At 48.7% G+C, this 12,291-nt stretch overlaps 5 protein-coding genes across 5 annotated transcripts; all 5 read left to right on the top strand.

Annotated features, from left to right (window-relative positions):
* The first annotated feature begins 45 nt into the window (after window positions 1-45).
* Window positions 46-2,610, top strand: V1512DRAFT_262481 (uncharacterized protein). Its single transcript, XM_066916292.1, has 2 exons — window positions 46-1,201; window positions 1,248-2,610. Exons 1-2 carry the CDS (start codon window positions 119-121, stop codon window positions 2,499-2,501), a joined length of 2,337 nt encoding a protein of 778 aa, XP_066771568.1. The 5' UTR covers window positions 46-118; the 3' UTR covers window positions 2,502-2,610.
* Window positions 2,611-2,915: 305 nt separating this feature from the next.
* V1512DRAFT_262479 (uncharacterized protein) lies at window positions 2,916-4,732 on the top strand. The gene is made up of 2 exons (XM_066916291.1): window positions 2,916-3,148; window positions 3,196-4,732. The coding sequence occupies exons 1-2, from the start codon at window positions 2,974-2,976 to the stop codon at window positions 4,614-4,616; spliced, it is 1,596 nt and encodes a 531-aa protein (XP_066771567.1). The 5' UTR covers window positions 2,916-2,973; the 3' UTR covers window positions 4,617-4,732.
* A 114-nt stretch (window positions 4,733-4,846) lies between these two features.
* Window positions 4,847-8,065, top strand: V1512DRAFT_291096 (uncharacterized protein). Its single transcript, XM_066918245.1, has 3 exons — window positions 4,847-6,439; window positions 6,487-7,108; window positions 7,153-8,065. Exons 1-3 carry the CDS (start codon window positions 5,051-5,053, stop codon window positions 7,908-7,910), a joined length of 2,769 nt encoding a protein of 922 aa, XP_066771566.1. The 5' UTR covers window positions 4,847-5,050; the 3' UTR covers window positions 7,911-8,065.
* V1512DRAFT_262474 (uncharacterized protein) lies at window positions 8,066-10,285 on the top strand. Its single transcript, XM_066916290.1, has 2 exons — window positions 8,066-9,007; window positions 9,053-10,285. Exons 1-2 carry the CDS (start codon window positions 8,269-8,271, stop codon window positions 9,976-9,978), a joined length of 1,665 nt encoding a protein of 554 aa, XP_066771565.1. The 5' UTR covers window positions 8,066-8,268; the 3' UTR covers window positions 9,979-10,285.
* V1512DRAFT_262472 (Acetamidase/Formamidase) lies at window positions 10,286-12,238 on the top strand. Its single transcript, XM_066916289.1, has 4 exons — window positions 10,286-10,376; window positions 10,508-10,602; window positions 10,658-10,810; window positions 10,855-12,238. The coding sequence occupies exons 1-4, from the start codon at window positions 10,367-10,369 to the stop codon at window positions 11,848-11,850; spliced, it is 1,254 nt and encodes a 417-aa protein (XP_066771564.1). The 5' UTR covers window positions 10,286-10,366; the 3' UTR covers window positions 11,851-12,238.
* Window positions 12,239-12,291: the final 53 nt, after the last annotated feature.

Genomic DNA, 12,291 nt, shown 5'->3' with positions numbered 1-12,291 from the left:
ACAACAACAACAACAACAACAACAACAACAACAACAACAACAACAACAACAACAACAACAACAACAACTGCAACAACAGCAGCAGACGATCCCTGCGCAGCAGCGACAACAGGTCCCAATGACGGAGCAAGGTACCCGACCGGGCATGACCATGCCGCAGAACAAACCTGTTCCTGTTGGAGCGCAACCTCGGCTTAGCAGACAGCAGGTCGAAAACATCAAAACGTTTGTGTACAAGAGTAAGATTCCGCAGCATCTGCTCAAGATGATGCCGTTTCTCCCACCGGAAGTAAATACTTGGTCGCAGATTCACAATTTACTAAAGACGCATCCGGTGCCGAACGACACACTGCCGACTGTGATGAGCGTGCAAGCGCAGCACGAACAACTCGTCACAAACGCGTTGCTGCTGCAGCAAAGCAGTCAGGCCGGGGGTGTCAATTCGGCAAGCATGGCTCAACGGGCAAAGATAATGCAGCAGCTCGGCATGCCGTCTTCTGGCCAGCAGCAGCAGCAACAACACCAGGAACAGGATAAGAGTAGTCCGCTAGTGATGCACCAGCAAGTCAGCCGGTCAGGAACCACCGGGTCGCCGTCGCTAGGCCGAGGTCAGTTGCAGCCGAACCAGCAGCAAGCGTCCATGACGATCCCGCATCAGTACCCGCCGAACCAAACCGCGGCGCAGCCAATGCCGTTTATGAACATGCCACAGCAGCAGCAACAGCAGCAACAGCAGCAACAACAACAACAACAGCAGATTCAGATGATGTACAATAAAATGATGTCGCGGTCTCCTCAGCGTGCACAGGCCACGCCAACAATGCCGGTTCCACCAGTTGCAGGGACACAGCCTACGCAGCAGCAGCAATGGCTAATGGAAGCCCAACAGAAGCAGCAGGACCAGCAACTTCAGCTACAGATGGGCGGGCAGCAGCAACAACAACAACAGCAAATGCCGCAAGCGCCCGTACCACAGGCTAACGTGCCGTTCAATCTGCAGGTCAGACTTCGCGAACTGTACGAGGACGTGAATCGCAAGCGGATACGAAAACCACCGGTCGAGCTCTCGCTCGAGGATCAAAACAAGGTTCGCGAGACAATGTCGCAGTTGCAAGACGCGTGCAGACAGCTGGAGCGGGTGATTAGTTGGGTGTGTGCAGTGCAGCGTGACGATACGATGGTTGAGCGGTTGATTTTAATGGTATGTTATTACAATTTTCAATTTAGAACTTGATTAATGAGTTTAGCAATTGGCGTTCAATGAACAGGAGGAAGGATTGAAACTCGGAGTGTTTTATTTCACACTAGAAGCGTTATACAAGTTTGGACAGCAGCTTCGCAACGTGTTCACTCATTTCAGACGGATTCAGCAGCAACAGCAACAGCAAAGAGCCAACATGCCTCTGAATCGCGGTCAAGTCCCACAGCAACAACAACAGCAGCAGCCAAACGCGCCGATCCCGATGACGATGCCGCAGCAGTCTGTGCCGCAGCAATTCAACGCGCAGGCGAACCAAGTGTCGCCTCAGCGTAGACAACAGCCGAATGCACAAAACATGTCAATGCAACAACAGCAACAGCAGCAGCAAGGGTTTGATGCTAGCATGTTGATGCAAGGCCAGCAACGACCCGGCCAGAAAATGCAACCGCTTCAACCGCAACAACCGCAACAACAACAACAACAACAGCAGCAGCAGCGCGGAATCCCGCTCGCGCAAGCGGCCGTGTCACAAGCTGGATACCCACCTCAGTTCATGCCACAGATGCCGGTGTCGACCGCGCCAGTCACAGGAGCAAAACTCGAGACCGCGCCAAGAGCACCGGTTCGACGACCGGTGAAGACCCAGGCTGCTGCTGCCGCACAGGCACAAGTGGCTGTTGCGGCGGTCAATAACGGAACCACTACGTTTGCTGCTGGCGGCCCGCAATTTGGCAATTCGATGGCGCAGCCACAGTGGGCAAACATCCCACAACCTGTGCCTGCGCCGTCGTCGTCGCCGTCCAGCATGTTGACCCAGAAGCTCATGTCGGCAGCGGGATCAGCGCCGATTCCGAGTGCGACGAGTCCTCAGGGTGTGCCAATCTACACTCCTTCAGCCATGCAGCTCGACCCGTCGCAGTTAAAGCTGCCGGCGAAGAAACGGTCGATCAGCAAAGCTGCGGGCAGTCCGCTGGTCGAGGAGACGCCGTTGAAGAGGGAAAAGATTGATTCAAAAACGGTTGTTAAAGGTGGCAAGGCTATGCAGAATCCAAATGCGAAAGCGAACGCGTCGGCTGCGGCGGCGGCTGTGACCGCCGCAGAGGAAGCGAACTTGAAACTGCGGTTAGCTGCTGAGGAAGAGGCGCGCAAGAGTCGTGAGTTTGCGGAGCGCGATCCTCTTGGATTTGCACTGCAGGTTGTTGCGAACGTGTGTGGTGTTGATGTGCAAGGCAAGGAGCTGAAGGTTGAGAGTCCAGAGTTGATGACGTCGATGAAGTTACTGTGTGCCAGTGTTTTGTGATTGAAATTTCCGGGAAAAAAGGTAAAAGTAAGGGTTTGGTTTTCGGTGTTTTGTTTTGGATTAATTACCAGTTTTTTATGTGAGACTAAAACGGTTGACACTAATGAGGTAAAAACCTCCGCGTAAAAGGTGGCCGGTTGAAATGCTGAGAATGACAAGCGAACTGTGGCGCATTCAGAATGGCGGGGCAGAACGTATAGTTTAGGTGCAGTGGCTGGAGTCGCTTGCCTAATTGGGTGACATCTACCCCTGAACGTAGCTAAGTTAGGTAACTTCCCAGCCGCACGCCCAAATTGATCCACGGAATTGGACCCTGAATTGTACCGATATTGTTTGCAAAGGCATCTCAGATCAGCAGATCATGATGGGCACTAGTGGTTAAAAAGACAAGTAGTTCCCGTCCTCGCGCGGAGACCACTCTGCTTAGTTCCGCACTGCTGTCTAAATTTCATTCGAACCACAAAATAAAACAATGGTCCAGCTATTACGCGCTCTTGAAGTACTTCTCGCGGCACTCGCGATCGCGGCGGCCGCGCCTGCACCGTCGTATCCTATTGTCGATGTTGATGGTGGATCATCTGGGATTGCCGGCCAGACCGTGACGGTTACCGAGGTCACGTACTTTACCGAAACTGCGCCCGGGTTTTGTATGTCGCGTTTTAGAGATGAAGGGTATGCGCTAACGGCTATGCAGCAGCAGAACCGTCGTGTTCGGTAGCAGAAACGTCCACGTTTACGGTGACGGGACAAAACACGGTGACCGAGACTGTTAACGTGACTGCGATGTACACAGACTACGCAACCAGCACCGTGGTCCAGTTCGTGACGGTCACGCCGGATTATGTTTCAGCAGACGCGCTCACAACATTCACGATTACGCAAGATCCCAGCACAATTACTGAGACCGTCAGTCTGACCGACGTCGCGCGCGAGTTTGCCACTTCCACTGTAGTCGAGTACGTGACCGTCACGCCGGACCCGGTGCAGCCTATTGCGCCAACAACTTCTGCAGTCGACTCGGGGACAGTGATAACAGTCACAGAGGCTGGAAAAACGGTTACGGAAACGGTGCTTCTGACGTCGTTGTACTCCGACTTGCAGAGCCTGACCGTGACAAAGTTCGTGACCTTGTCGCAAGACCCGGTGAGTATGATGACAATCACGCAAGACCCAGAGACAGTCACCATGACGCTCGACGCGTCCGCTTACGCGACAGAATATAGCGTACTGACGTTGACGCATTTGTTAACCGTGACCCCGACTGCGACCGCTACCATCGAACGAACAATAGCCGCGACGTCGACCAGTACCGTTGAGACCGTTTCTGCTATTGTCACAGTCACTGCTCCAGTAGAGACAGTAACGGTCGAAAGTAGTGCTAAGTCTAGCTCGGAAAGCACGACTGTGACTAAATACGTGACCATTCCCACCGTTGCGACGTCGTCGAACGCAACAACTAGTAGCGAAGACATCACTACGACTGTTGTAGTGACACAGTACGCTTACGCGACTCCGACAACAGTGATTGTGGTAGAAACCGCATCTTTAGACGACGAAGGCGCGTTCCCATCATTATCGCTATCACCTCTCACGGTCTCGCTTCCCGCATCTTCAAAAACCACCAGCCCTTCAACAACCTCGAAGACTAACAGCTCTTCCACAGATTCAAACGCCGCCAGCACTTCAGTGTCTTCAAAAACAACCAGCACGTCAGCAAAGCCAGTCACGGTCACAATAACAGAACACGGTCCCTCATCGTCACCATTGACGATCACTGTGACTGAATCATCATATGCCGGCGAGCCTCTCACGATTACTGCACCATCATTTGACGCGACTTCAACATACACCGCGCCCGGCGAGGCGTACACTGTCATTGTTGACCGGACCGTCATAATCTCAGACGGAATCACGTCGTACAAGACATTATACGAGACAATCTACCCATCGCGAGCCGCATCATCTTCATGGGAAGCGGCATCAACAGCCGCGACAACGATGATCTCAGTTCCGAGTGTGACGCCGACACCGTACTGGACTCGTTCGAGTTCCATGCCGACATTCACTCATCATTGGAGCAATACCACGATGAGCAGATCTGTGTATTCTGCGTAAAAAATTTGAAATGACCAGCTTTTTTTGTACAGTACAGGCAGAAAGAGGAGTTTAATTGTAATTTATTTGTATCTATATTAGTGACAGTTTAATTGAACAGAATTTCAGCATGAAAACAGCGTGATTTAGTTCAGTTAATTTGTATAATTGCGCTCATAGATAAAAACCTCAGGGTTATTCAGGGTTAAGATAATTAAAATGCTTGAGGCCGCATCAAAAACCCGGAGTTCCATTTTCCACCGTATATCGTCCAATTTCGAGCAGCTTTTTTACAGTCTTTATTCCATTTGTTTTGTTACAGATTTAATTGATAGGAACCTCTTGGTTTTTTACTGTTTGACTGCCAACCGAATGACATCGCTTAGAGTTGACTAATTGTTCAAAGATTTAACTCTTCACGCCAACAAACCATACTTCGCCACAACAACTAAAGCATGTCCGACCGTGAAAAGTCGAAGCTGTATTTATACTCAGTTCCTCCTCCGTATGAAGACTCAGACGAACAAGGAGATATCGAGCCTGGTCCGTCGTCGTCATCATCCGCAACCTCGTCACGGGATGGCATACACTCGACCCCGGCAGAGCGTCAGCAATTTTTACCTCGAGGACTAGTTCGCGATGACACCATGCAAATTGACGATGCGGACTCTGTTTCACTTTCGACTCCGAGATCGTCGGCAGATTCATCTGAACTTCGTCGTGAAATGCTTCAGATGGAAATCATCGAACCACCGCCAAGCGCCATACTGCGTCCGAGTATCCCGTCAAGGATCGCGACAAAGATAAAGTCGCAGTTTACGACACTCAGCAGAATGACGTCTCACATCAACGTTTTTGAAGGAGTCTCTCAAAGGTTTGAGTTCATTGGCCGCGGATACGATGCGGTCGCGTCACGGTACGACACAGCTCATTCCGCGTTCTGGAGTGCAGTCAACCGTAAACTGGAGTCGTACGGTAATCCGTTTGTGATCAAACGACTCAGTATCGTGTTCTTACTTTCAATGGGCATGTGGCTCATCATTGCCTCGGATCTGGTCCCTTTTGGGCGGCCACGTAGTCGCAATTCATGGCCAACTGAACATTACAACATTGAAGCTTTGCAGCACTACTTTTACCAATCAGTCAATGCAGAACAGATATCTTCACGATTGCAAGAACTCACAGCGTTACCGCATATGGCAGGTACAGCAGGAGACATCGCCATGGCAGAATACATGGCCAAGGCGTTTCGTGATATCGGTGCCTTTGATGAGATTGAGACAAAAGAGTATGACGTTTTTTTGACTTTTCCAGATCCAAGCGCGCAGAGGTTCGCGTTACTATCAAATGGTGCGAAAAGAGACACATACGAAGTCATTTACGAAGCATTATTACGCGAAGGCGAAGCTGAAGAAGGGAAACGTGCACAGCAACCGTTCCCAATACATGGCTTTTCTGCAAAAGGAAATGCCACAGGACATCTGATTTATGCAAATTACGGTACAAAGAAAGACTTTGCTACTTTGAAAAGATTAGGGATTGAGGTCAAAGGTGCAATTGTTATTTGCAGGTACGGCCATCTGCACGAATCGTTAAAAATCAAGGCTGCAGAGATGAATGGTGCTGCTGCGGTTGCGATATTTCGCGATAAGCCAAGCAAAGATGCAATCTCGTTTCCGAACGGGACCGCGGTACCCGAAGGTGGTGTTCAGCGCGGTTCGGCTGCGCTTAGAAACGTGGCCCCTGGTGATCCGCTTAGTCAAGGATGGGCATCGCTGCCTGATGCTCAGAAACTTACGAAAGCCAAATCCCCAGCTCTTGTGAATATTCCAAGTCTGCCTATTGTGAGTGTGAAGTGCTACGATATTTGACAAATTCTGACCAAGTGTAGTCGTGGGACGATGCCCAGCATTTTTTATCAGCCATGAAAGGATACGGTGTCAAGGTGGACGCCAAATGGGAAGGTTCGTTCACAACCGGAATAGAAGAGTGGTGGAGTGGATCATCCAAGGGTCCGCGTGCGAATCTTCGAAACGTGCCGATCGAGCAGGAAAAACAGCCAATTTGGAACATTATTGCTAAGATTGAAGGTGAAGATCAAGGCGAAAAGGCGATCGTACTTGGAGCTCATCGCGATTCGTGGTGCTACGGTGCTTCGGACGCGATGTCAGGCACGACCGTGTTGTTGGAAGTCGCCCGCATCATTGGTGAGATTATTACAGGTCACGCGTGGCGTCCGATGAGGTCGATATATTTCGCTTCATGGGACGGTACCGAGCAGAATCTGGTTGGATCAACAGAGTGGGTTGAAGAAAATCTTGATTTACTGAGAAAAGATGGCGTGGCTTATATAAACTTAGACCAGGCCGTCAGCGGGTCTGAGTTTAGAGTCACTGGCAATCCTGTATTTGAGTCGACTTTGTTTGCAATTTTGAATGGGCTTCATGACCCGTTCCGAAATGCGACCCTGGGTGAACTTTGGGCACGAAAGCCGCTACCTGCTTTAGAGGCTGGTAAGTGAACACTTTTTAGTGGTAAAGAGATGCTGACAGTGTAGACCGGGATACTATTCCATTTCAAAGCCATGCTGGAATTGCATCGCTTGACATTGGGTTTGCTCAGCCTGGCGGATATCCAATGCGATCCTGCTTTGACAACATGGAATGGCTTCTGTTGTATGGCGACCCGAACGAAGTCGAGGTTGAGCCTGGCAAGTTTGTACAGGTTGCATTCAGACATCGAGACCTGGCAAAAAATGGGCATCCTTATGTTTATCATAAACTACTTACCCAGATTGTAGGTGCTTTGCTTATTCGGTATTCAGAAGAAATGAATATTCCGTTCGATTTCTCTGCGTATTCCCGCAGTCTGGTACGGTATATGTCGGATTTGACGGCGTACGCCGGCAAAGTCAAACTTGATCGATCTCACTTAAACCAAGCTTCAGCGGCACTAATGACAAGTGCGCTGACGATTGACAAATGGAACGATGACTGGATGAAGAGCATGATGGAGATGGGACACGTGGAATCGTCATCGCTGACTGGGCACCGATGGAGTCGTAACTCCAGAATGGTTAACTTCGATAAACATTTACTCGGCAAGGACGGATTGAAAGGGCGGACTTGGTTTAAACACGTTATATATGGACCAATGATGTGGCCGCCGACTGTCGACGATGGAGAAATGAATTCAGTCAACACGTTTACTGCCGTCAGAGATGCTCTCGAACGAGGCGACAAAGCTGCTGCTCAGGCCGAACTGGACCGGATTGCTTTTCAACTGAAAGAAGCGGCCGAAAAGCTGGTCAGTTGAGAGTGGAGGAAATATGGTTTTTTCTTTATGCAACAAAACGATTCGGGAGTTTTGGATTTCTTTTTTGCGATTCTACAATTATTGCGTTTTGGCCAATGTTTAAACAGGCTCGGAGTTATTTATGGAAGCTATTGAATGATTTACGCGTTGTCCGTAGAGTTTAAAATACCCTAGCCCGTATTTTATGGGGACGTGAAATGTAACGTAGATTGAAAGATTGATTATTTGTGCGATTTTGGGGAAAACTTTGAGTAGTGAGATATAAACAGTGTATAGATCTATAATCTAGAACTGATTTGGATAGCCAATCTCAATAGGAAATGGGGGTTTTATATGCCGAAGCTGCTTAAGATACCAAATGTCAAGAAGGAACGGATTTGTTCCGGTCACGTCGACTGCGTTTGCTAAATTGCCCTATGAAATTCATTCTATGATTCTAGTCTATGCTGACGCTCTTAGTTGGGATGCGAAGAAGATAGGGCCAAATATATACTTAGCAAGAGTCTGTTTAATGTGGAGGGAAATAATTCAATCTGTTCTGTTCTCTAAAATAGCCATCAAGGTTGGCATTGAGACTGAGCCCGAACTTGACCGGTTCAATGGTTCAAACTTAGTCGCGACTGAGGTCATCTTCAAACGGAACCCGTTTTTGGCGACATACGTTAAAGAGATCACGATCTCTTTCTTGCCGAAAAAGGGAGATAAGAAGGATACGGTCACGTTGACGGCAGCGACCGTGAAGGCGTGGGGCGTGGTTGCACTGATTGCAGAGCCTCGAATCAGGCGGACAAATAATCTACTGTTTGGGCAGCGGTCGACTGAGTTGAAGATCAAGCTCGTGCCGGCTTTGGAGCGGAACGTGAATAACATCCAGCTGCTTGATACATTCATCAACTTTCCAAACTGGAAACGAAAACTAGCACGTATTGAGCACACGCCGGTCGAACTCGACCTGACGGACTCGGTCATGCGCGGAAGAAAATACGACCCTGAAGTATTGAGCTTGTTTGTGAATTCGGTCGGGCATTTGACCAAGTTGAAACTTGGGTTCATGCGGTCGAGTAAAGTTCATTCACGATATCGTGAAATTTATCCTCGTATGGCTGTTGTGGGTTTGGGGTTTATGGAGTCTGACTCTGTAGGAATACTGAAATGCATACAGACATTGCCACCGTCTTTAACTTCGCTCGAAATAGACATGCGTTGCCAGCTTCGCAACCTTCAAGGCGATATCGGCCGCGACGTGTTTGAAACACCAATCTATTCCGGCGGCACAGGTGACCGGCTTAACAGACTTCTGCGCAAAGTCGCGCATCAATTGACATATTTTAAATACCAAGGACCCGTCACGCCAGAGCTATTTGGCGAGCTGCCAGAACTTTACACTCGGTTTGACGACGAGCTCGAGGTCGCGACGCTAGGTCCAATCGAAATTCCAGACGGGCCATCTCCGTACGTACCAAAGAGTGAAATCACATTTCCGCACCTCGAACAGCTTCACATCAGGTTCGACATGTACGACTCATTGGGCTTGCCGTATTTTGAGCACTGCAAATACGATCATACGTATGTGATCCGCGAGGAAGAGTTTATAACTCAGTTTGTAAGCGACGGGCTCGCCGATCATATTATGTCATCGTCGTTGGATCTACGCTCTTACATACCGTCGAATGCGCCTAGACGGTGGCAGAATCTGGACGAGCCACAATGTTTCATGCCGCTGGCCGAACCGTTGGGCAAGCTGTCGCGGGCGTACACGGACGCGGTGTGTAACCGTATGCCGTCGCTGAAGCAGTTCTCAATTAGAGATTACGTCGGGGTGATGGGCCTGCTTCTGATATCTGACGCAAAAGAATTGAGACCAGGATTCATAAAATACGAGACATGGAAAGATCTGAACAAGGCGCCGCTATTGTTCATCCGGCGGTTCAAACCGGCGTCTGAAGATGTTGAGGCATTGAAGAATCGGTTCAGAGGAGAAAAGGAAGTACAGTATATTGAAGACAATATCAAAGTCGTCGCAAAGAGTGGTGAAGAAAACAGTATGGAGACAGTCAATCGCATATAGCAAACAAAATACCCCTGTATACATATGAAATGCTTCAACAGTTATGGAATAATTGTATACAATACACGACTACAGAACGACCAATAAATGAGTCGTTTACCTTACTGACCCAGGGGTGATAGGAATGCCGAGTCAGAACATAAGACACAAACAGCACTAATTATATGACTGACCCAGCTTACTTTTTGACACGATCAAGATAAGGCCTTATCTATGGAATCAGTTAGTCAAGCCTGACCCGGGAAACTGTTATACAATCATTGAAAAAGTCGGGTTCGTTTCCACTTCTCCGATTCTATAACCCAATTTAAAAGCAGATTCGTCGTGTTAACATTCATTCACAACAGTCAATTGCAAGTTTTGTTGTTAATTAAGACCAATTGAAGCCATGCCAATCGGTAATTTGCCTAATATCGTGTAGACTGCGACGTCTCATTGCTGGTGGATCTAGACTGATAAATGTCGGGTCGTTCATATGCAATGAGTTGTTGTATTGACTCAATTGACATTATACTGACTTTCTACATAGAAGCCATTCCTACAAAGATCTCGGTCGACTTGAAGAAGCCGTACCACACTCAGCCTGGTCTGCACACTCGCTGGCATCCGGAGATTCCATTCTACGTATGCACTGACGGCCAATTGGCAGTTGGAACTACGAATTTAACAAGAATTTTAGTGCAGTGTTAAGCCTGGTGAGGCATTCAAGGTCGAGTGCTTTGACTCGTCCGGTGGCCAGGTTTTCAACACTGATGATGCTGATGATATTGCCAAGGTCAACCCAATGGGCATTCATTGTTTGAGTGGACCAATTGAGGTCGAAGGTGCAGAGGTATGTTATTGTGACTCTGGAGGAGTATTATACTGAGAATTCAGCCTGGTGATCTCTTGGTCATGGATATCCTTGATGTCCAGCCGTTCCCTGACGAGCCATGGGGATACACCGCCATCATGGACCCTTCCAAGTCTTCCGCTTTCCTCGCAGACAAGTACCCTACCATGCAAAAAGCCATTTGGGACTTTGACGGCATCTTTGCCAGCTCGCGTCATATCCCGCACGTCAAGTTCCCTGGCTTTATCCACCCTGGTATCGTTGGCACTTTACCTTCATATGAGATGATGAATATTTGGAAGACTCGTGAGGCCAAGCTTGCCGAGGTGCACGCCTCGATGGGTGAGACCCGCACCGTTGCTGCGTTGCCGAACCCTGACGGTGCGTATTCGGGCCAGGCCGTCAGCGCCGAGTTGGCGAAGAAGATCGCAGAGGAAGGTGTCCGGACCGTCCCGCCGCGTGAGCACGGTGGCAACATTGACATCAAAAACTTGAGTCGTGGATCTAAAGCGTACCTTCCCGTTTACGTCAAAGGTGCTGGATTCTCGGTCGGTGATATTCACTTCTCCGAGGGCGATGGTGAGATTTCGTTCTGTGGTGCGATTGAGATGCACGGCATCATCACACTCAAGCTCGGACTGATCAAAAACGGAATGAAGGACATGTCGATTTACAACCCTGTCTTCATCCCCGGAAACGTTACAGCGCACTACGGTCCTTCGAGATACCTTACCTTCCAGGGTATCTCTGTTGACGACGACGGTAAGCAGCACTTCCTTGACGCTAAGGTCGCGTTCCGACAGGCTGTGCTCAACGCAATTGAGTACCTTAAGAAGTTCGGCTACACTGGCGAGCAGGCGTACTTGCTTCTGTCGGCGGCGCCGGTTGAGACTCATGTCTCGTCGATTGTCGACATCCCAAACACGTGCATCAGTTACTCTATCCCGGCTGACATTTTTGACTTTGACATCATGCCAAAGGAAGGTGGACCAGTGACTCAGGAGAACATGGGATCAACTGTCTTCGTCACTGAGAAGTAAAGATTTACGAATACATGTTTTAATATAATATGAGCGCCTGGAATTCCAAGTCAGCTGTAATATCCTCTTCGCTCGATCCGACTTTTTAAATCAATTTTGATGTCTTTGACAGGAGATAGTTGTGATTACATTCATCATATTGAGAGAAGACAAGACCAATTTGCGCGTAACATATCATATATTTTTGTCCAAGCGGAATCAGATCTACTTTGGAGGTTTATGCTCGGACTACAGAAATAAGTACTCATACTATCATACTGAAGTACAGCCTTCAGCGCTGGTAGTTTTCGCTGTTTGTAGTACAGTGAAGTATCAAATACCAATCTACTGCAGGCAGTATACAATCCCAGTCTTACAATGACGAGTTAGTAAATAACAGTAACAACACTGACAACAGTAACATCACCAAGTATAGCAATCAATAGTAACCAACAGCTCTAT

The sequence above is a fragment of the Lipomyces arxii genome (assembly GCF_038497795.1).
Source record: "Lipomyces arxii strain Phaff 12-163 unplaced genomic scaffold V1512scaffold_7, whole genome shotgun sequence".
NCBI lineage: Eukaryota > Fungi > Ascomycota > Lipomycetes > Lipomycetales > Lipomycetaceae > Lipomyces > Lipomyces arxii.
Note: the sequence above shows the minus strand (reverse complement) of the source record. Positions and strands in the feature narration are given on the sequence as shown.

Coding starts and splice junctions, on each gene's coding strand:
- V1512DRAFT_262481 (XM_066916292.1), top strand. CDS start 119: ATGACGGAGCAAGGTACCCGACCGGGCATGACCATGCCGCAGAACAAA. Junction 1,202..1,247: donor TTGAGCGGTTGATTTTAATG/GTATGTTATTAC, acceptor TAATGAGTTTAG/CAATTGGCGTTCAATGAACA.
- V1512DRAFT_262479 (XM_066916291.1), top strand. CDS start 2,974: ATGGTCCAGCTATTACGCGCTCTTGAAGTACTTCTCGCGGCACTCGCG. Junction 3,149..3,195: donor CGAAACTGCGCCCGGGTTTT/GTATGTCGCGTT, acceptor ACGGCTATGCAG/CAGCAGAACCGTCGTGTTCG.
- V1512DRAFT_291096 (XM_066918245.1), top strand. CDS start 5,051: ATGTCCGACCGTGAAAAGTCGAAGCTGTATTTATACTCAGTTCCTCCT. Junction 6,440..6,486: donor ATATTCCAAGTCTGCCTATT/GTGAGTGTGAAG, acceptor GACCAAGTGTAG/TCGTGGGACGATGCCCAGCA. Junction 7,109..7,152: donor GCTACCTGCTTTAGAGGCTG/GTAAGTGAACAC, acceptor CTGACAGTGTAG/ACCGGGATACTATTCCATTT.
- V1512DRAFT_262474 (XM_066916290.1), top strand. CDS start 8,269: ATGTCAAGAAGGAACGGATTTGTTCCGGTCACGTCGACTGCGTTTGCT. Junction 9,008..9,052: donor ATATCGTGAAATTTATCCTC/GTATGGCTGTTG, acceptor CTGACTCTGTAG/GAATACTGAAATGCATACAG.
- V1512DRAFT_262472 (XM_066916289.1), top strand. Junction 10,603..10,657: donor ATCCGGAGATTCCATTCTAC/GTATGCACTGAC, acceptor CAAGAATTTTAG/TGCAGTGTTAAGCCTGGTGA. Junction 10,811..10,854: donor TTGAGGTCGAAGGTGCAGAG/GTATGTTATTGT, acceptor CTGAGAATTCAG/CCTGGTGATCTCTTGGTCAT.